This window comes from Manis pentadactyla, chromosome 8 (assembly GCF_030020395.1).
Source record: "Manis pentadactyla isolate mManPen7 chromosome 8, mManPen7.hap1, whole genome shotgun sequence".
Lineage (NCBI taxonomy): Eukaryota > Metazoa > Chordata > Mammalia > Pholidota > Manidae > Manis > Manis pentadactyla.
Window position 1 is genome coordinate 35,166,852 of NC_080026.1, and position 22,918 is coordinate 35,189,769.

General features: G+C 43.6%; 1 protein-coding gene and 1 long non-coding RNA gene across 6 annotated transcripts in view; both read right to left on the reverse strand.

The window, feature by feature from the left end:
• LOC118912990 (uncharacterized) overlaps positions 1-16,171 on the reverse strand; it is a 41,642-nt gene extending 25,471 nt beyond the window's left edge. For both annotated transcript variants that reach the window (XR_008998830.1, XR_008998829.1), the window contains exons 1-2: positions 16,061-16,171; positions 11,176-11,380 (exon numbers count right to left, since the gene is read on the reverse strand). This is a non-coding gene — a long non-coding RNA (uncharacterized LOC118912990). The remainder of the gene's footprint in view (positions 1-11,175; positions 11,381-16,060) is intronic.
• A 2,182-nt stretch (positions 16,172-18,353) lies between these two features.
• The window catches only part of RAB3GAP1 (RAB3 GTPase activating protein catalytic subunit 1), a 107,566-nt gene continuing 103,001 nt past the window's right edge, over positions 18,354-22,918 (reverse strand). For 2 of the 4 annotated variants that reach the window (XM_036886577.2, XM_036886580.2), the window contains 2 exons: positions 20,083-20,103; positions 18,354-19,245 (listed from right to left, as the gene is read on the reverse strand). In XM_036886577.2, coding sequence (XP_036742472.2) covers positions 19,009-19,245; positions 20,083-20,103 — 258 coding nt within the window. In that variant the 3' untranslated portion in view covers positions 18,354-19,008. Of the gene's footprint in view, positions 19,264-20,082; positions 20,104-22,918 lie in introns of all 4 variants that reach the window. The other 2 variants (XM_036886579.2, XM_036886578.2) reach the window with 2 other exon arrangements.

Here is a 22,918-nt window from a genome sequence, read left to right on the forward strand (position 1 = left end):
AAATCCCTCTAGTGAAATTTTCATTTCTGTTCTTGTATTTTTCAGCTCCAGAATTTTAGTTCCTTTTTGTTTTCCATCTCTTTATTGATATTTCCATATTGTTCATACAACATTTTCTTGACTTTGTCCCCATCTTCCTATAGCTCTTTGAGCATCTTTAAGACAGTTGTTCTCAAGTCTTTGACTAGGAAGCCCACCATCTGTTCTTTCTCAGGGTGGTTTCTGTTGGTTTGATTTCTTTCCTTCAAATTGGCCATACTTCCCTTTTTCTTCGTATGTCTTGTGATTTTTGTTGTTGTTGTTGAAAGTGGGACATTTGAAACTTACACTATGGTAACTCAGGAAATCAGATTCTCCCCCTAACGCCAGATTTGCTGATTTTGTTATTGTTGTATGGTGTCTTTGTCCTGGGATCAGAGAGAAGTTCAAGATGTGAACTTAAGGTCTTCTCAGGTCTTTTCTAAGCCTGCGCCTTTCCTTGGTTGTACTTAGTGACTTTCTAACTTCTCTGTGTATGCAATTGCTTTTGAATGTTCTAGTCCTTAAATGTCTAGCTCCCAAAGGGAAGAAAGGGAAAATGACAGGGAAATAAATAAATTCTGGGTCTTTAAATCTCCTGGAAACCATTTCAGATGGTGAGGTTGGAATGATGGCCGCCCACATCTGTGTCTACCTCTCTGCAATCAGAAGCAGCAGCCAGAGCACAGATCCCTGATATTTGTAGGGTAAGGCCCTTATTGCTCACCCTGGTTCCCACAAACTGCACAAGCTGAGCCACATACAACTGCATGGCTGCCTGCAGTGGGGCTGGGGGATAAGTCGCTATTAATGCACTGAGAGGGGAAATCGCCCAAAATTAACCACAATTTACTTACCAAGACTTGCCCTGGGAGTTTCAAGTCTTTGAATAAACTGCAGAGCTCTAAAGTAATTACATTAGACAAATTCTGCCAGGACAATTGTATAGGTAGGGAGAGGATCCTGGTACTTCTTACTCCACACTTTTCCTTGACAGCAAGCCACATATATAATTTTTAATTTTCTAGTAGCCATTTAAGAAAACAAAAAGAAACAGTTGAAAACTTCAGCAATATATTTAACCCAGTGTATAATTATTTAACATGTAATCAATATACAAATTTTTATACTGTCTTCAAAATATGTATTTTATACTTGAGAACATGTCGGTTCAGATGGCCAATTTTCAATGGTTCAAGTGAAATGCAGTACTACTAAATAAATAATGTTTAACAGAAAAATACTTTACAAGTTGTTTTACAATTTAAATGTAACAAAATGTAGTATTCAGTTCCTCACTTGCATATTTCAAGTGCTCCACATCCCCATGTGGCGATGACCGCTGTTACTGTATTAGTAGCACAGCTCTGGACCCCCATCTCCAGAAAATGAGATTTAAGTGGTGAAATTTGGTTTGGTTTTACTTTCTATTCTTTATTGAAGGGCTTTCTGTCCCTTCCTTTTTCAGAATGCCTACTGGCTTAGGTTGAAACCTCTCCTGTCAGGCAAGCGTGTCATCTGTAGAAGGCTGGCAAGTTGCCCTTGAGCCGAAGCCTCCACGGAGAATCCCTGTAGCCTTCTTAGAGACGACCACACGGCATGTGAACGAGCGCTTTCTCTTCTGGGCATAAGGCTTCAGAGGGGGTGGGAATATGCACGAGTCCTTTGGTGCTGTTCTTCTATTCTAGAAGCAGGAACACTTTCACACTTAATCCAGCAAGGAGCCTGCCACTTCTGAATGGGCAGTGCTGGCAGCAGCTTCAGCTGCATTTGACAGGAAGTTACGCTCTGTTTGTGGGGATCATGCTGTGAACATTCATGTGGTGGAATGCCAGCTGCTTCTGTTTTTAATATTATTGAATGAGCAAGACAGAGAACTCCTGCATTGTTTAGGTTTTTTTTTAGGATGACTAACACAAGATGGCAAACCCAACAAATGCAAATTAAAACCATAGTAAGATACCATTTCACATGCCTCAAGTTGGTAAAAACATGTATATTTGTCAATACCAAGAACAGGCAAGGATATGGAGTGAAAGGAACTCTCATCCAGAACCAGTGGGAATGTAAATTAGCTCAACCACTGGGAAACACACCACATTATCCAATAAAGTTGAAGTGCAGCTCCCTCACTGAGTACATATAGTAGCCCCCACCTTATCCACAGGGGTTACATTCTAAGCCCCCCCAGGGGAAGCCTGAAACTGTGGATAGTAGCAAACCCTACATATAGTATGTTTTTCCCTATACACACATACCTATGATAAAGTTTAATTCATGAATTAAGCACAGTAAGAGATTAACAACAATAATAAAATAGAACACTTACAACAATACACTGTAATAAAAGTTATGTGAATGTCATCTCTCTCTCAAAATATCACACTGTACTTGCCCTTCTTATGATGATGTGAGATGATAAAATGCCTACGTGATGAGATGAAGTGAGGTCAGTGATGAAGGCATTGTGACGTAGCGTTAGGTACGACTGACCTTCTGGCAGTATGTCAGAAGGAGGTTCATTGACTTCCAGACCACTGTTGACTTTAGGTAACTATAACTGAAGAGTGTAATCGCAGCTAAGGCGGACAACTGTAATAGTACGTGTACTTTTTTTATCAACTCTTCTACTTGTCCACTTCATAGTCATCTATGGTGCAAGGGTTTGATGGCTTAAAGAAAGTAATTAATGGTCATTGCCCTTCAAGATTGAGTCACCTAACAGGTCCCAGGAGCTGCATGTCTACTGCATAATGTATCCGGGCAATCCCAGCTGAGGAGTGGGCCTGACCAGTTGGTAAACTGGGTGACTAGTTTGGAGGGTGGGATTCCCTAATAGCAGGATTTCAAAAATGTGCTTTTGCCATCACATACTTTTGCTGAAAATCAGACCTGATTCTTAGGAATTCTATGGCAAATGAAAGGCAGAGAGCATCTCATTTTGCCACTGGAAGGACTGACATCCTCCTGCTTGCCCTGTTCAGAAATACTTGGTGGTCTGGAAGTATCCTGAAGGAGCGTTGGTGTGAGTTTCCACTTGATTGTGCTGTCTTCGTGCGCCCTGGTGTTTAAAGAGCAGAGCGTGCTAATCCTCGGGAAATGCAGGTGTTCCTCATCTTGGAGTTGAGCCCATTATTTTATTGGTAAAATTTTCATCCAGCATCCTATTCCCTACCTCTCCAAAACCGTCACTGATTCTGAGCAGCTCTGGGCCTGGTCCTTGTACGTAATAGATACATCTCAGTTGTATACTGCTGAGCGTGTGGATCTTACAAGGCAGCTGAATAGAATTAACTGAAGAACTAAATACCCACTCCAATGCTCAGCAAATACAATTTACAAAATTCCCACAAAGGCATCTGCTATATGGACTGTTCCATCGATCTGAATTAACAGCAACCAAGTGAGTCATCACAGCTAATTGACATCATTTCTGTCTGCCCTTGCTATTTGTATGAATGTTTTAATTGGAAAGGAGCCTACTCTTTCTAGTAAACTTAAGGTGGATGATGGGTATTGACAATGACTCAAGATTTTTTCCCAGAGAGTCTTCAATTTTTCCTGAAAGATGAGGGAGCATTTCATTCCTTTCCATTCTCTCCCTTTCCAGGATAAGCCACAAGAACCACAGCATAGGCATACATTTCTTTCAGCTGGCTAAATGGTGTCCTGTCAAAAGGAAACTTGTTTGGTGTAATTTCTTGGATGACATTTTCCATTCTTTTAGAGGAGAGTACCAATGGAACCTTCCTGCTGCAGTGCCCGAGCGTCCTGCGCTGTGTGCACCTCTGTGACTGAGCCTGCCAATACCTCCTGGTTGGAAGTTGGCCTTTTTTCAGCAGCACACTTCAAGTAGTCCAGCCCGGGCAGGATGGATCGTGAGACACAGTGTAACCTTCAGATCGAGGCTGACGATGTAAGGGTCTATTCCCATCCCCTGTCCAAATCACTGAAAGTTTCAAAGCTAGATTTTAGGGTGATGTGAACAAGCAAGCCCTCGGTTGCCCAGAACATTCCTGTCTGGCAGGAGCTGAGAGCCGAGGCAGAGGGGAACCCGGGCTGCAGCATGAGGTCCCTTTCACTCTGCTGGGCACCCCGCTTCTCAGCCTAACCCCAAGCCCAGGTCTGTGCTCACAAAGCTAACATCAGGCCCCTTCTGTGGAAGAAGGGCTGGCCGGTCTCCTGGGAAGCCTGCTCCTCCAGGAGGAGCCTCCTACCGGCCGCTTCCTGGCTTGTTTCTCAGCCCTGAGATCTGCTAGCAGCCCCGTTACAGCTCCGACCTCTCAACAGTGAAAAAGGCTGCTAGGCAAGCCCTAGCTGAGCGCGCTCGATAAGTCCTTCTCAGGTCGCACCCCGACTCCTGCGCGAATACTTCCCTTGGATGTTGTCCCTGGAGGACCGACATACGCTGAGAGGAGGGCAACCCTTCCTGAGCGGTGGGAGACGTCCAGCTCTTCCATGTTCTCTAAGCAGCTTTAACCTAAACTACAGCGATCTAATATTCCCCATGAGAAACAAGTCAAGAACCCTAGGTTTCTTTTGTGCACTTACTTACCTTTGACTCTCAGAGCCTGGTAGCACCCATGCGCCTGGAGAGCGACAGCCCCCAGGATGTCCTCCCCAGAGCCACACCTCCAGCCCGGCCCTCCTTTAACCCACCTCCACGGGCCCACCTGAGCCGTCATTATAAAGCACCAGTGTCATCAGTTCCCTTGTTTTCCCTTTTTAAGTATCTTAGGCACCCAGAGCAGCCACCACATCACAAAAGTCCAGTGTTCAAAGCTTAGCAAAGTCAGGTGTGCTGCCCACTCGAGGAGAGCCCGCAGGGAGTCCGGCAACCCTCCTCCACTTCCACCTGCACTCGCTGGAGTGTGGCTCTCCCGGCCTGTCACACAGGAAAAGGGACAGCGCAAGTCTGCGGCCCTGGACCACCTCCTCACTTTCCTTACTTCCCTCACTTCCACTCACAGGCCTAGACACCCTGATCTCCAGCGGGCGTTCGGGTGAGCTCCAACTCCCTGCCTCCTTACAGAGTGCTTCCAAACTTCCCTACTCAAGTCCAGTACCCCCAATGGCAAAGAAGATAGCTTACTCCCGGAGTCTGAGAGGTTCCCAAGCAGTGCACACTTCGTTTAAAGTGTCAAAAAAATATTCTTGCAGATTTGCACCTTGCTCCATGTCCATTTCCATATGAAAGCCTTTTCTGACTATTGGGAAAATACCCCCTAACCCACTGGAAGACCCTGACATTGGTCGTCAGTTTCAGCACTTGCGGCTGAGTTGTGGAAGGCTGCAGACAGGATGCAGCAGGCCCCACATATCCAGGCCGTTCCCCTTCTTTTCTGGGTGTCATCCTGTATTTTGAGAACCCAAACCCAAATAAGTAGGTGGCTACAAATAGCAACTTTCTCTGTTTAGCAAGCTATTTCAGAATAATTCCTGAGAAAGACTCCAAATTCGTTAAAAAGATGGCAGTATTGTATTTTCAGGTTCCTTCTGGAAGATATTCCTGTAAGTGGGTCTTACTGCTAAGAGGTTAAATCTCCTCTGCCATGTGACTGAATGACTTATTGACCACCTCTCATTGTTTTAGGAGAATGTATATTAGTAGGGTTTTTTGATAAAGATAGATGATGCTTCTAAATGTCTCACGTAAATGATACATGTCCATGTAAACGAATCAGAGTCTTAAAAAATAGTGTCCACACCATCAACATCCTTCCCTTATTGTACAGGATGAGTACAAAGGTATATACAAGACAGCTACACATGGCTTTAGCCACGGCTCTCCCACAGAGTGGGAGGACACATGAGTGGAGGGCGAGGTCAGGCGGCAAAGTGGGAGACAGCCCTACTCACAAAGGTCTCTGATTTCCCTAATCCTTTCTACCTAATCCCTTTGAAGTCTCACCCAGTCATAAGATCCAAAATTGTCCCCATACACCTTAGATGAGCCTCCAAATGTTGGCACAAACTGCCTCATGGGCCAGACAATTGGGATCTCACAGCCAGACACCCAGAACCTCTGGCTGACAAGCTTAGCAGGCCCTCCAGTCACTCCACTCAAACCCCATGTCTCATGGGATGGAAACTTGCAGTTCCCACTACATATGTATTTGTTTAAGTAGTGAGATGACTAGGGATATACTCACCACCTAGCTTAAAAACCAGGATATCCCAGTACCTTTAATGCCTGTATGGGGCTCCAGTTACATCCTTTTCCTTCCTCACAGACAGAACTGAATTGTGTGTAATCATTCCCATGCTCTGCTTTATAGGAATACTACATATGTACATATTCCTAACAGTTTATCATTCAGAGTTGCCTGCTTTTGACCTTCAAATAAATGAAATTATATTGCATATATGCCTTTGTGAATGCTTCCTCCACTCAATTTTATGTCACCCATGCTAACTGCAATAGTGAGGCATGTATTTTAACTACTCTACTCTACAGATATACCATAGTATAATTATCTTCTCTATTGCTAAAGAACAGGACTTCCAGGTTGCGGACTTTATAAAGTGCTGCTATGAATGTTCCTGCTCTATCTCCTGGTGCACCCATGTGCAAACATTTCTTGAGAGCTGTGATTTGCAAGCTTGAATGCATCAGAATCACAGGGAAGGCTCCCTTTAGCACAGATTGCTGGCTGCAGCCCCAGAGTTTCTAGCTCAGCAGGTCTGGGTGGTTGGATTATGTGCACCTCTAACAGGTCCCAGGAGATGCTCTTAGCTGCTAATCTAGGGACCACACTTGAGAATTCACCACTCCCTAAAGCACAGGCAGCTTACTGTGCTGTAGGGCAGATACATGTTCCAGTTTTATTAGGAAATGCAAAATTATATTCCAAAATTATATCAGTTTACACTCTTCTCAGCAATGGTTAAAAGTTTTGTGGCTTAACCCCTATGTTTATCACAGCACTATTTACAATAGCCAGGAAATGGAAGCAACCTAAGTGTCCATCAGTAGATGAATGAATAAAGAAGATATGGTACATATACACAAATGGAATATTATTCAGCCATAAAAAGAAAACAAATCCTACTATTTGGTGGTGGGGACTTGATAATGGGGGGAGTCTAGTAACCATAATGTTGCTCATGTAACTGTACATTAATGATACAAAAAAAAATGTTCTGTGGCTCAAAATCCCTGTTGACACATGAATATTGTCCAACATTAAAATGTGTGTTTATTTGGTATGTGTGCAATGGTATCTCATTGTGATTTGATTTGTATTTCTCAAATTATTAGAGGATAAACATCTCAAAAGTGTTTTGCTCATTCTTATTTCTTCTTTATGATAGATCTGTTCATGTCTTTCTTACCTTTTTTGCTAATAGGTTTTTAATCTTTTTTTTTTTTTTTTTTTTACTGATTAATGAGAGGGATTTTTAAATCTGTTCTGGACACTAATCCATGTTGGTTGTCTGTATACAACTATCTTTTTCCAGTATATAGTCTGTCTTTTCACATTCTTTAAGTCCCTAATATTAATGTAGCCAAATGTATCAATATTCTCCTTAATGGTTTATATTCTCTGTGTCTTACATAAGAAGACCTCCCTACACTAAAATTTTAAAGCTACTTTCCTACTTAGTATTCTAAACATTTTATGTTTTCTGTAAGAGTCTAATCTCCCAGGAGTTCATTTCTGAGTAGGGAGTGACACAGAAATCCAATTTCATCTCTTTTCCCTCTTGGGATACAAGGATATCCTCTTGTCCAAGCTCTTCCTATGGACTATCCCATCATTTCCCCACTGATCTGCTTTACTGTCTCTATCAGAACTTAAGTTTCCTTATATATCTGGGTCTATTTCTGAGCTATCTGTTCTATTGAACTACTTTGAGTCAGTACCATGCTCGTCTAATTATTATAGCATTATAATGTCTTACTGTCTCATAAAGCAAGACCCCCTAACTTTCTGTTCTTTGTTAAGAACAGTGTGGCTGTTTGTGGCCCTTTGCTCTTCCATATACATTTCAGACTACTATTCTAGTTCCACCAAAAAACAAAGAAACACGTTTGGGATTTTGTATATGCCATTGTGGGGAGAACTGACATCTTTGTGATACGAATTCTTTTTATACAAGAACAACAACATATCTCTTATATCATGCCTTTTAATTTATTTCAATAAAGTTTTATAATTTTTCTCCTAAAAGCTTGTATATCTTTTGCCAAATTTACTGCTAGGTAAATATTTTTTGTTTGTTTTAGATTATATCATTTTTTAAAATTTAAATTTATACAGTATACATTCAAAAAGATATTTAGTATTTATCTAGTATTTCACTTGCTATGGGTATGATTTTTCAAGTATTTGGGATGTCATTTGCCTTATCTACCCTTAAACTTTATTTGAACTGCATGGATTTTGTCATATGCAAACAAAAAAATCAGTAGATCTCTACTATATCTGATAGTGTTTAAATTTGAAAACATATCTCCTACATCAGTTCTATGACTGTTCTGACAACTTTTTTCCTGGGAACTGACCCAACATGGTTTTTGTAATTTCTCTCCATCAGACTACAGGGGAGGAAAAGTTAAGTGGTCAGAGAGGGGATGGGAGCATTCATCATTTCTACTAACACAGATTTATTAAAAATTATGCCTAGAAAACCCAAATGGCAAAATATTGACAAAGGGTGAATCTGGATAAAGGGTTTACAGGATTTCTTTTTATGTTCTTGCAACTTTCTAAGTCTGAAATAGTTTCCAAATAAAAAGTTAAATAGGAAACTTCAGAAATAACTAAAGTCATGAACATAACTATACTAGTTACTGCCACACCTCCTGAAGGGTTCTTTCTTCCATGTCCCATCCACGAACACTTCTCAGCCACAGCTGAAGAGCCAACCCAAGGACGTTAATCCTTTGGTTGACCAGTGGCCTATCAGCTATGCCCAGAAGGTTGGATGAAAAGATAAACTGGGCTAATCAGGTGCTTATCTCTGGAACTGGAAAAGTGAAAAGTGAAGGCTGAACTGTTAGCAACAGAAGGTGGTAATGCAGAAGGGAAGAGAAGCTGCCTTGAATCCTGGGCAAGATGGAAGTCCAGAGGAATCAGACTGTGAACAAGACAGCCAGCTGGCAGGGACAGGGAGATGGTCGCTAAGCTGGTACTGGGACAGAAAGATGAGCCACACTAGGTGCGAGAAGCTGTGAATGCCTGCAGCTAGGCTTCTCTAGAGCCGGCCCACCCCTGGAGCCTCCCCCGGACGCCGCACTCCACAGGTCAGGCCCTCTGACAGCTCAGTTCCCCTGCATGGCTTTCCCTGCCCCTCAGGAATCCTTACTTTGGGATTTTTATTCCTAACAATTGAAAGAACCCAACTAAATCCCTCTAACAAGTATTTTTCATGAAATTGAAAAATACGTGATTTTTAATGAGTTCGTAAATACAAGCCTAAAATTATTTGTGAAGTTCTGCCTACTAAATGCTCTACTATATTCACTTTACGTATGTGTCTGTGCGCACACACACACACACACACACATATATATAAAATGACATAATATATATGACTGCATCACTAACCAAAAGATTGAAAACCACTTTTTAGATTAAACCATCTTCTCTTAGCTCTGGCTGCAGTAACAAAGTACTATAAACGGGGTGACTTACCAACAGCACGTCTATTCCTCACAGTTCTAGAGGCTGCAAGTCTGAGAGCATGGTGCCAGCGTGGTCTAGTTCTGGTAAAGGCCCACTTCTGGGCTGCAAACTGCTGACTGCTCATTGTGTGCTCACATGTGGAAAGAGCAGAACTCCTCTCTGGGGTTCCTTTTATAAGGGCACTGGTCCCATTCATGAGGGCTCTACCCTGGGGACCTAATCACCACCCAAAGGCCCCACCTAATACCATCACGTTGCGGGTTAGGATTTCGACTTATGAATTCTGGGGGGACACAAACATGCAGTCATCCTGTTATTTAATCTCTTCTTTTCCCTCTTAATTCTTTCATTATCGGACCAATTACTCACATACAAGCTATGTGAACAAAGAGAGAGGCAGATGCTGGGTGGCCAGGTAGAGTCACTCACTAGACTTCTTGCCTCCAGGCAAGATTTAAACACATGCATCAGCCAAATGACAAGTGACCGCATGTCATGGCTGACACATGCTCAGCACAGACACACGAGTGAACCGCACCTCTGAACTTCCCGTGCAATCTGGCCAGGCCCTTCTATTTGCTGCTCTCACTGCCTGGCTCTGCTTCCACCTTGCTTGGTTCCTCCCATCATTTCTGATGGTCACAGACACACTTAGAATCGTCCTCCCCAGAGGTGGGAAGAGGGCCAAAACACCTGCACCCAGGGGCCCGTGCACGTTTCCTTGCAGGCGTAGCCCTCAGAGGGGTATGTGCACTCGCAGCTAGTGTTGTTCACGCTCATGGGATTGCATTAAACAAGATCACGTGCTGACCGTCCACCCGGAAATAGCTCTCCACCATGTCTGACAGGTCCCACAGGCCCTCCTCTCCCACGCCAGGGTCTGAGGATGTAGCCTTTGGGGTCTTCAGGTTCTCTGGTTATTTTTAAAGTGGGGTTTCATTTCAGTGACTGTCAGGAATCCTGGCTTGCCTGAAGACTGGGTGCCCACATTTACAGCTGCCGTTACTATCACAGAGCTGCTAAGTGACCCGAAGACAAATGCCAGGGTCTTCAAGCTGTTCCTTTAGGAGGCACCATATGTTAAGGTTTGAGAAATTCAAGATTAGTTTATTTAACTGTAAGATTATCTGCTCGAAGATTATATATAATTGGGCTATTTGCAAAGGTTTCAGATGAAATCTTCAGTGATGAGGGCCACCTATCCCAAGTCTCTTACAGACATGTTGGGTTGCACTGTTCCTGTTCCAACCTGGAAACGTCCTTCTTGGTCCCCTCCCAGCAGCACCCTGGTGCCTAGAGGTGGGTCACCTTTTCCCACAGGGGCCTGTACACCAGCTTCCAGAAGCAGTTTTCAACCAGGACACTCTCAGGGAATCCCAAAAACACTCAAAGGAAACGTGTCTGGCTCTCCAGCCATATGTTAAGACCTAAACCCCTGGGCTCTTTGGACAGATTTATTTTCATAGACCTCCCACGGCTCAGCCAAGACACCCCTCCTGTCAGGACTGCGCTACTCCATACACACCATTTCAGGCAAGCTGCCTTCTCCTCACACCATGTCCAGTGACGCTCCCAGCCTCCTGACAGCCAGCCAGCCAAAGCAGCCTTTCAAACTTAGAGAGCTTTTGCTCTCCTGGTGTGACCCCTGCAGGGCACTCAGCCAGTCACATGGGAGTGCTGAAGGATGGAGGTTCACTGGGGCAGTTCCTTCTCCTCAGGGTGCTCAATATCTGAAACGACAGGAATGAAGAATAGCAATTAAGAGTATGTGTAGGTTAGCGAATCACCTGCTGTAAATCAAAACGCTGTGCAGAGGGGAGCCTTCTGCCACTTGGTCAGGCTACGGGGGGCACACCAGAGGGTTCCAGCCCAGCTCCCCAGGATCAGGTTCAGCCTCAGCCAGGAAAGAGCTGGGGCACCTCCCCACTGCCGTCCTCCATCCATGGCATTATGCCCTCAGTCCCAGAATAGCTGAGAAAGTTTGGGAGATTCACACCCAAAAAATATTTCCTTTTTTCATATAGGCAAGATAACACAGGAATGACAGTGGGTTACTAAGAATGCAGTTCCGTGTTATGTAACGAAGACAAAAATAGAGTGTTCTGGGCCAAAAATAGAGCCGAGAAAGAGGAATGTGAAGAAATAGCACTGACAAGTCATTATTTACTCAAACTGTCAAGTGGCTGGAGAACTTAAGTTCTGATCCTGTCCCATCAACTTATTAGTCAGGTCTGACTGATCGGGAGGGCGCCAGTGTCACCCTCCTGGCCAATGTCCAACATAAGCAAATGTGTGCATAGAAGACACCGTTTAAAGACAGGTAAGTAGCAGCAACTCTCACTTCCTTCCCCACAGTGAACTGGGAGAGGGATCCCTGGGTGCTGCGGGCAGCAGGCACCTCCTCGCACATCACCCAGTGCAGGTCATGCAGCAGTAAGGGGGCAGTAAGGTGTGCAGGCAGAGCAGCAATCTTGCAGGGGCTGCCATGCTGGCAGGTGGCTGGGCTGGGGTGCCAGGTGCTTCCCCCCTCGGGGCAGAGCTGGGCGTCCAGAACTCACCCCGGCCCTCCCTGCCCACCTCCCATGCTTCAAGTCCTGCCAGTGTCATCCCCTGAACCTCTCACCCCATTTCCATCACTGTAGGTCAAGGCCACTGCATGGCTCACGAGAGTCACTGAGTGGTTACATAAGTTCCTAAGCCGTCTGAGGCCAGGCTTGCTCCTCTCTTCCTCTAGGAAACCTTCCAGAGCTTCTCTGCTTTCACCCAGGAAGGTCCAAATGCCTCCACAGGGCAAGGGATGCTCGTGAGCTGGCCGCTGCTTGCTGAGCCCCTTGCTTCTCCGCCCCGCTGCTCTGGCCCCGCTGACATGGAGTGAGGCCTCTGTGGGCCTCAGCCCGGGATGCACGAGGACCCTTCCCACCTTCCCACCCCAGCCCTTTGCCACAAGTTCTACTCAGCCTTTAAATGTAACTTCCTCTATGGAGCCCGTGACCCCAGGAAAGGAAAAGGGACCAAAAGAAAAGAGTTCACTGGATGAGATGGTAGGAGATTCTGAAGGCACTCTCCTTGTTACAGGGCTCCTTGGGCAGTCGTCTCCACAAACACCGCTGGTCGGATGTGTCCTCACAGGCCAGCGCCTGACCATTCATCCATCCACAACTGTGCCACATAACAGTTCCTTTATTAAACAACCAAGTATGTGTACCACGCTGGGCACTTTTCAGATATCATCTCATTTGATTTTTCTAACGACCTCTTGTGACTTATTTTTGTCCCCAATTTGACAGAGGAAGAGGTTAGGTACCAGCCCATGTCTCATGGCTGACAAAGAAGGCTAGGGTTTGAAACTGATCTCTCTGGCGCTAGGCCTATGCTTTTACACATCAGGGGCCACGGCCTAACACCAGAGAGATGGGCATCAGTCCATCTGGATGGCTTCTGAACGACACTTACATGGATTGAACTGTGATCCTCCACCACCTTCCAAAAAAGAAAGTTATGTTTTAGTCCTGACCCCCCGTGCCTCACAAGGTCTCCTTGTCTGGAAACAAGGTCTTGAAGATGTATGTGATTGGTTCAGACAAGCTCTCCTGGAGTCAGGCGGCAGGTGTCATGAGGAGGCAAGCACCCAGCTGCACAGGGAGGCGGCCGTGGCGTGGCGGAGTCAGAGGTGGAGGCTCTGCAGCAGCTGCAAGCCAGGGAATGCCATGGGCTGCCGACAACCCCAGAAGGTGGGGAGACCTGACAGGATTCTGCCCTGTGGGTTTGTGAGGGAGCCCCGGCCTGGCAACACTTTGATTTTTGACTTACGGCCTCCAGAACTGTGAAACAACAAATTTCTGCCATTTTAAGGCAGCCTGTTTGTGATACTTGGTCACAGCAGTCTTAGGAAACTAAATTGTCCCATTCTTTTTTTTCTTCTTCTGGAAAGAACTTTTTATCCCAAGTCTGAGTCCTGAAGACAATCAACTCACCAGCTTTGAACCCAACTAGCATGTTCCCCAGCCTGCATGTCTCCCTCACAAGCCATTTGCCACTTGCTCTGGGACAAAGATGAAGACAAACCTGCAAACTTCAAAAAGCAAATGTTTTTCAACCTGATAGGAAAGAAACATAGTTCTTTCCCCAGAGAGGCACCTTCACCTGAAAAGCAGGAGTGTAAATGTGCTCTCAGCGAGCATCAGGACCTCTGCCGAGCACTGCCCGAGGCCGCCTTCAGGGAGTGGATGACAGGAGCCAGCCTGGGACCTGGTCAGTGGGTGCACCACATCCCTGTCCCCCCTGGGCCGAGTGGGCACCTGTCGCTTACCCCAGGAACGCTCCCTGCAGTAGGTGACTGTTCATGTGGGGGAGATGTATCCACGACTACTTGTCAGACACCACAAGCTGCCAGCGGGAAAACTGCTGGCAAAGAAGTCGTGCTCGTATCAACTAGCTGTATTTTGTATTTCAAGAACGAGCCAAGCCCAGGTTAACGCCAGTCCCACTTCTCGGAGCTGGAGAAATGCTGGCAGTATCCTCTAGCTTTAGAGAGCTAATATTCTGAAGTGTTCTGGTTCCGTGGTGTCCAACAGCCAAAAACTCGAAGATCCAATCTCAACAGTGGGGACTCTTTTGCCATCAAGAGGCCTGTGAGCACCCATTCACTCAGCGTCTGCCAAGTGCCAAGCCCTAGCCATTACCGTGTGCCCAGAAGAAAAGAACTGGCAGCAAGAATGGAGCATGGAAACGGGTTGCAGGAGGCCTGAAGCAGATGGACAGTGGCTTCATGCTCTTGCCATCTTCCATACCCTACCCTCCTGCCCCCGTCCCCCAGTGCCTGACAAGGAACTACACAGCCACCAAAACCACCTGGCTTGGGCCAGAAGTGTGAAGCGTGCCCACCGGGGCTGGGGCTGCCCATCTTCCTCTGGGCAGTCACTTCTGCTCTTTCCCAGTAAGAAGTGTATTACCTCGAATGCATGTGTTACTCTGCACTCACGGGCAGGCAGCAGGCAGTTCTTAGTCCTCATCTCACCTGACGTCTCAGAGATACTTGATGCAGTTATCAACTCACACCTTCCTCGAATACTTTTCTCTTGGCTTCTAGAACATCATGTTTGCGGCTTTCCTTCTACCTCAGTGGCCACTCCTTCATCTCCATTGGCAGTGCTCCTCCTCTTCCTGATCTCTGCTCCAGTCCCCAGACCTTCTCTTCCCATCGTCCACTCCTCAGGAGTCCCATATTGTCTCATGGCGCAAGTACAATCTGTATCTAAATCTCCCAATTTATAGCACAAGCCCTAACCTTTCCTTAAAACTCCAAACTTACATCATCACCAGGGTATTGTATTAGTTATCTACTGCTGTGAAACAAGTTGCCCCCAAATGCAGCAGCTTAGGAGAGCACATGTTCTCCCTCAGTTTGAGGGTTGGCCACCCAGGAATGGCTTAGCTGGTAATTCTGGCTTGAGGGCCCTCAGGAGACTGCAGTCTCCCAAAGCTGGGGAGAATACATTTCCAAGCTACCTCATGCAGCTGTTGGCAGGCACCCTCAATTCCTCACTGGGTGGGCCTCTCCCTAGGGTTGTGTAAGACATGGCAGTTGACTTCTCCCAGAGTGAGGGGTCTGAGAAGATGGGGGGACTGTGTTCTGGTTCCGTGGTGTCCAACAGCGAAAAACTCAAAGATCCAAACTCAACAGTGGGGACTCTTTTGCCATTAAGAGGCCTGCGAGCACCCATTCATTCAGTGTCTGCCAAGTGCAGAAGTAGCAATGTCTCTTATGACCTAATCTGGGAAGTGACATCCCAACAGTTCCTCCGTGCTCTGTGGGTCACGGAGGCCAACCCTGGTACGATGTGGGGGTGGGGACTACACAAGGGTGTGAATACCAGGAGGTGGAGACCTTCCTGGCTCCCGCAGGTTCTGTTATCTCAAATTAACACATCCTAACTTAAAATCTTGACTCACATCATCCCCCAAAATGCTCTTCCCTCGGTCTTCCCTATCACAGTAAATAAATGACAGCATTATTCACTCAGTTACTTAGGCCCCAAACCTTAAAGTCATCCTGACTTTCCCAAACCCTCATCAATTCCGTCAGCAAATTCTGTGCATTCTGCTTTCAAAATATGTACCGAATCTGGTCATCTTTTACCCCCTCCATGCTACCACTCTGGTCCAACTTACCGCCTCTCCTGACTAGCTTCAATGCCTCCACCTGCCTTGGCACTGTACTCTCCACAGTGGCATCAGATCATGACACTCCCTGTTCAAAATTCCCCACTGGCTTCCCCCTTTCAATGAAGAAAGCAAACCCAACTCCTGCTGCTTGTGTTACCTGGCCCCCCTCCTTGCGCGTGTCAGCCTTCCTCCCAACACTCCTTTACTCCAACCACACTGGCCTGTTTTCTGCACCTCCAACATACCTGGTTACTCCCACCTCAGGGCTTTCCCTGCCTGGACTCATCTCCCAGACACTCACACGGCCGGCTCCCTCGCTCCACTCAGGTCTCTGCTCAGATAGCACATCTCACAGGCCTTCCCTTATCACGGTCTAAAAACAGCTCCGCCCCTCCCCCCCTGGGTGACCTGTTTAGACTTGGGCCCTTATGCAACCACCACGAGGGCTTTTTTCTGTCCTGTTCAATGCTGTACCCTCACTTCCCACAACAACAACAACTAGAACACAGCTGGCACCCAATAAACATTTCCAGGACTAATGAATGGAAATTCCAGCCTGAAGAAAAATTTGAATAGAAAGATACAGGTGTGGAGTGCCCCGCAGGAAGGACATTTCATGTTTGTTCCGCAGGCACCCCTTAGGCTCTTTGCAGTACATAACAAAGACAGAGGAGGATTTAAAAAAGCTGACAATATAATTCCTATTTTCAATTTAGTACAAGATCTAGGACATGTACATACTTTCTTGGCCTCTCCTATCTATTTGCCCTGCCTCAGTGTGGTTTAAAACCCACCATGTCACTCCCTTGCTTAAAACTGACAACTCCTCACTGCTCTGAAGATCCTAGTCTGAACCTCGGCTGTAGCTTACACAGAACTTCATGATCTCCCTTCAGTTTACCTCCCCATCTTCCCTTTTTGCTTCTCTTGACACACTCCAGCCAAACAAAAGCCGAACTTCCTTGCAAATCCTCCACTGTCCAGAGAAAGGCATGGCTAAGTCCCGACTGAAGGTGCGGAAAGATAAAACTCTACTTCATGGGAGCAGTGACACAATCAAAACAAATTAGGGGCAGGCAATCAGGGATGATGGGGAGTTGTTACAGTTTTTTCTTTGCAAGCAACTTACCCTGCTTTCCCACCTCTGTTAGTTCCTACTCACCTTCTGGTCTCAATCTAGAAATCACCTTCTCTACAAACATCTTCCTGACCCCTGAAGCCTGAGTTAAGAGCCTCTCCATAACACCTTACACTCACTATTACTGCAGGCATCACTCTCTATTGCTGACAAGTGAATGAACAAGTTTATGAGATAAATGTTGAGCCTCCAGTTCATACAGTCAAGTTGACTGTACCCTCCGTTTTATGGTAATTAAACATCAGCCTTTTCTACCTAATGGGGAGGTCAGTGAAAGGAGAGAGGTGTGGTGTGGTTTCTGTTTTATCTTCATTGCCTGTTTTATCTTCATTGTATCAGGACAGTACCTGATACAAAGTAGGTACATAAAAATACCTGTGAAATAATAAACTACATACTATAATAAAAGTAAAATGGGGTAACTGCCATTTTAAAAGAGACACAAAGAGTGGTCTTAAAACCCCTCCAAGACTCAGAAGGCTGCAAATATTTAGGAATATCTAAGATAGCATAAACTGAAATAAAGTAAACAGAATACCCATCAGAAGGGAGAAAGGAAAAGAAAATTAGAGAGAGCAACACTTTCCTTTTTATTAGATTCATGCCTTTTTAAAATCCAACCTCTCTTTGAACAATGTTTGTTATTAACTTCCTCATTAGAAAGCAGACAAACTCTGTCCTTGAAAGGATTCTAGCTGGCACAGCACTCAGCCCTCAGGCCCGCATGTGGATGGCTTACTAGCAGCAGTCAAGTCCAGCATCTCTGAGAAACGCACTGTAAAGGCCGAGAGGTAATCAGCCAGGGCCTCCCCTACTTCATATGTACATATACACATATGTGTGCACACATATATACATATATATATATGTACACTTTTTTTTACAAAAATAATATACAGGGTTTACATAGCTCTATTAATTCTTTAAAGTTACATAGGCAAGGTCTACACATTTGTTACTTTGGATTAAAGTGTGAATTTTAGGCCTAAAAATGGATTTAAGATTACTGAACAGAAGCCATATAGCAACAGAGACTTCTTGTTTATCACGTAACTAAAAATAAGTTGCTGTCATCCTTACTCTGGGTGATACATAACCCCATCAATTACTTTCACTTTAGAATACAAAAGCAAAATAGTTCACTTAAATAATCTTCTATTCATTACATTAGCACACATACTAAATTATACTAACTGCAACATAATCTCTGTGTACCAAGGCTGTGTTTTCAGCATGTGCTCATCCCTACTTCAGTAAACAGTATCCAGCCAACAGCCACACAAAGAGGACTGCATGCTGTAGGCGAGAGGAGGAGGGAAAAGCAATTTGCAGGGTGATACCTTACATGGCAACCAAAACCAAAACAAGTGAGAGAAACAAACTTTACAAGACAGATAGAAAACTGGTTTGCAGTGACATTTAATACATAGTTTTAACAGAAGGAATACATTTAGGTCACAGTTAAATGGAAACACATAAACTACATGAAATTCTAGGTTTTCTCCTAGAACATTCAAAATGCTCATCAAAAGTTAATTAGTGCAATAAAGATGGCCACCAGGTGAGTGAATAAACAGAATGTCATTTAGTATTTTAAAAACACAGATTCTGGGTAACAGGAGCTACCACCAAAATATCCAAATATCTGAGTTAACAGATACTCTATTTTGCATACTTGATACTAATAATGTTTACATAGACTAAAAATGCAAGGCCATAGCCTAAGGGAGAGTCATGGAAAAGAAAACACAATCCCACCGGACTGTGTATAGGGCTCCTATTGCTTTCTGATCCCCTGCCCCCCACCTCAAACAAGGGCCCTCACTTTGGGGAAGAAAGCTTTCAAGAGCTCAAGCCCATTCCCTCTGCCCCCACCAAGATAGAGCAGAGCCCAAGCATGGCACTGGCAAGTCTTTCCAATGCTGGTATGATTCCTGAACCATCAGCTGGACAGGCCTCTTGCACGGCCTCTCAGGTTCTGACTGGCACAGCCTCCCTCGCACAGAAGGGGTCAGCACTGTCTCTGAAGTCACAAATGAGGCAACTCTAGAAGAATTAGAAGAAGGAGGTATCCGATGAAAAGGCACCTGCAAGTCTGAACTCCTCTTTGGTGAGAACACTGTACATGCGCTGCGGCAGAGCTCGGGAATATGGGGCAGGCCGTGGCACAGAGGTGCGCAAAATCAGTTCCCGGCCAGCAGGCGGTGGGAAGTCGGACACAGAGTTCTGCCTTCTTTCCTCTGGGGAGCCCACTCTCTTCAGCTCCTCCTCTGGTGGAGCCATGGCTGCAGCCTTGAATAGAATCAAATGCTAAATTCAAGAGCAAGTCAAAAGCTAAGCTTAGGTCACTTTGAAGGACAGATGAATAAACACGAAAAATACATTTAAATGTTCTACTTTACTCAGTAATGCAGTCAACTATGTTATGATTACTCAAAAAACACAATACAGATGATGCAAGAAGCTTGAAACATTACACCAGCAGCCAGAGATTACAAATAAATTGGCTGATAGAGACAGAAGGGATAATGACTGCCAGGCAATCTGCTCTGAAGTGAAGATCACATTCAGACATTTAAAAAGGAGGGAAAATGGAGCTGTTCTGATTTCCCCGTGTTGCTTCTAGCAATGACCCAAGTTCAAGTCTAATGTCCTCAGTCCAATAAGGAGCTGTTTCTCTCTAGAGTCTAGAAAGCTGATTTTTTTAATCTCTATTTTTTTCAACTCTTTTAAAAGTTTATTTGCCAAATTAAAACTGGGACACTGGTTGTATTTGCTGGGCAACTAATGTGACAAAAAAGTGACAGAGGTCCATCCATGTAATGTAGCAATTGACACAAAAGTTAAGTTCTCAATATTAAAGACACATATTTTCTCATTACATGAAATACACACTGAATTAGAGCCTTTGTTTTAACTCTGATCACTATATTTCTTTCACAAATACCATCAATTTAGAAAAAATAATTGTTTTGGCAATGGAAATATGAAATCATGCTACACTAAACACCAGCAAGAAAGGCACGCCACATTCAGACTGTTCAAGAGGTGGTTAGTATTAATGACCTTATGAGGTTAGAGGAATGGGAGGGAACAAGGTACTATGAGCGACAAAGGCTATTTTGTTACCTCATCAGAAGATTCAGTCAGCTTGAGAAAGGGGGAGAAAAGAAACACTGATGAGAGGCAAATAAGTAAGATGGTTTAAAAAGAGCTAGACACGAGACTTCTAGATTATTTTAGAGACAGCATGCACAACATTAAGGAACATGATCTTATCGAAAGAGTATCAAGATACACACACACCACATACAACGCCCTAGCTGTCAACTGGAGCAGACATACCCCACTACTCATGTGTCTGATCTTTCAACAATGTTGCTCAGTGTCATTTAATAGGCAACAAAATTGGTAAAACTGAAGCAAAATTCTGTCAGTGGCCTACTTGCTGAATTCCACTTAAATCTGTATATACCACTGACACATGTAATCATGATGAAGTTTCTTTATAATCTTAGGGAAAAGTTATATAAATTACATATGCTATGAAAAATCAGTGAAATTTCCTGTTAAAAAGTGTTAAAATCTTTATTTATTAGTAAAATTGATATACAGTATCAGTTACTTTATAAACTTAACTGGTTTGTATGAGCCAGACATTTAAGGGCTGAATTTTAAAATGTAACAAACAGTTGCTTATTGTATAGATTACAGTCTGCCCATTTGTTACAAACATTTTGCTAAAAGGTTTGAAAGTTTGAAATCTTTTACAATTACATATAATGTGGGATGAATGTACAATTTCAGTATCCATCAAAGGGGACTAGCTATAAAATGAGACCACTGAATAGATGATACAATCCTATATTTACTGATGTACAAAGATATAATTATTATATTAAGTGGAAAACAAAAACAAATTAAACTACATAATATAATCCTATTTTTGTAAAACATATATACACATATATGCTAGATGTTAAATGTTGACAGTGATCAACAGGTAGTGAGGTTAATGTGATTAATTTTTAAATGTAATTAATATTTTTCTTTATAATTTTCTGTATTGTTCAAAGTTACAATGAGACTTCATTTACAATCTGGGGGAAAAAAAAACTTTCCATTATGGAGGAAAAAAGGCTATTTCCATTTTGGAAAAATAATTTTGCTCAACTATTCAAAACAAGTAACACTATAAGCATTAAAAATATAAATACTTTAGATTTTAGATCCTCTTAACACATCTTAAAAAATGAGGAAAATGAAAGACATTTTGTAATATGAGGAAAATTCATACTAATGGTAACAAGGAAATGTGCTTGTAAGTGTCTGGCTAGTAAACTGGCAAAGGATGGGCTGCGAAAACAAAGTCAATTCTTGTTTCACCCCAGAAACAAAAATAAATCAAAGTCAGCATCTATTGTTCTCTAGAATTCTAATTTATAAGGAAATAAAATACTTGGTTTTTGACTTGAGATTCTTAAATTTAGGGAGCTATCCCATAAAGAATGGCAGGTCTAGTTCTTGCTAAAAAATAATATCACTTTACTGGGCTATGATTTTGAATATATTAGCTAGATGTACTCAAAGGAGATAATGCAGTTTTATTTCATGTAAAAAATCCCTTAAAACTCTCTTTCTTATTTGATTCTGAGAATTACACCTTCAAAAGCAGGTTATTGTAGTGTCATCACAGTGCCATTAAATGGTACCCTGTACTGACAAATCTTCCTTAACTTACAATAGGTTTACTTCTGAATAAACCCATAAGTTCAAAATACTGTAAGTTGAAAAATCATTTAATACACCTCATCTACTGAACATCATTAGCTTCACCTTGCCTACCTTAAACGTGCTTAGAACACTTACATTAGCCTACAGTTGAGCAAAATCATCCAACACAAGCCCATTTTAAAAGCACTGACTATCTCATGTAATTAATTGAATACTGCACTGAAAGTGAAAAATAGAATGGCTGCACGGACACAGAGGGTTGTCCATGTATCGGTCATGTACCCGTGAGATGGCATGGCCGACTGGGAGCTGCGGCTTGCTGCCACTGTCCGCCATCACGAGAGACTACTGTACTGCATATCGCCAGCCCAGGAAAAGATCCAATTCAAAATTCAAAATATGGTTTCTACTGAAAGCATACTGCTTTCGTACCACCTTAAAGTTGAAAAAATGTAAGTCAAACCATCTTAAGTCAAGGACCATCTGTAGTACACTTGGTAATACTTTATCAGAATCTTTATATTAATAAGCCCTGACATAAGAATCATTTGTGGGAGGCCAACATCTCTTAATCACTAAACAAGATCAGTACAGAGACCTGGAACAAAGTATAGCTAGTCACCTTCATAAAAATCAAATTTTTATGGTTTTAGAATGTCAGAAGCTACTACATAAGTTTTAGAACTCTACTTTCATTAAGAGAATGAGTGAGGAAGTTAATTTTTTAAGTTGGGCTTTCCTTCTGTGCTGATAACTAAGTTTCCATAATCCTAAAAATATGAAATCTTGTTCTTCCTTTCTAGGAAACCTCCAAAATTAGATCTCTTCACTGTTACAAAACAGTTAGATTTACTAACTTCACAAGTTAAGTATTGAATCCAATCACACTACATAGGGAGTTTAAAATTGGTAAAGCAACTCTATTCTAATCTGAAAGCAGTAAACATATTTTTTCTACAGCACGGTACTGGAGATCGCTAACCGAGTCCCTATCAGATTCTGTAATGATGGAATTCAGACCTTTCTAACTCCTGAAATTTAGGTCCTCAAATATACTTATCATTTCATTTAAACATGTAAGAAAGCAAATGGATTTCAAAGACTCAGAAGTCACTGTGGAGAGTTACTGTTTCTTCAGTGTTCAAACCCAATGTGCAGACTTACGTACACGCAGCAGCTGTATTCAGCCATTGTGGGAATCAAAACAGCACCTTGCTGAGTAGAGGTCTAG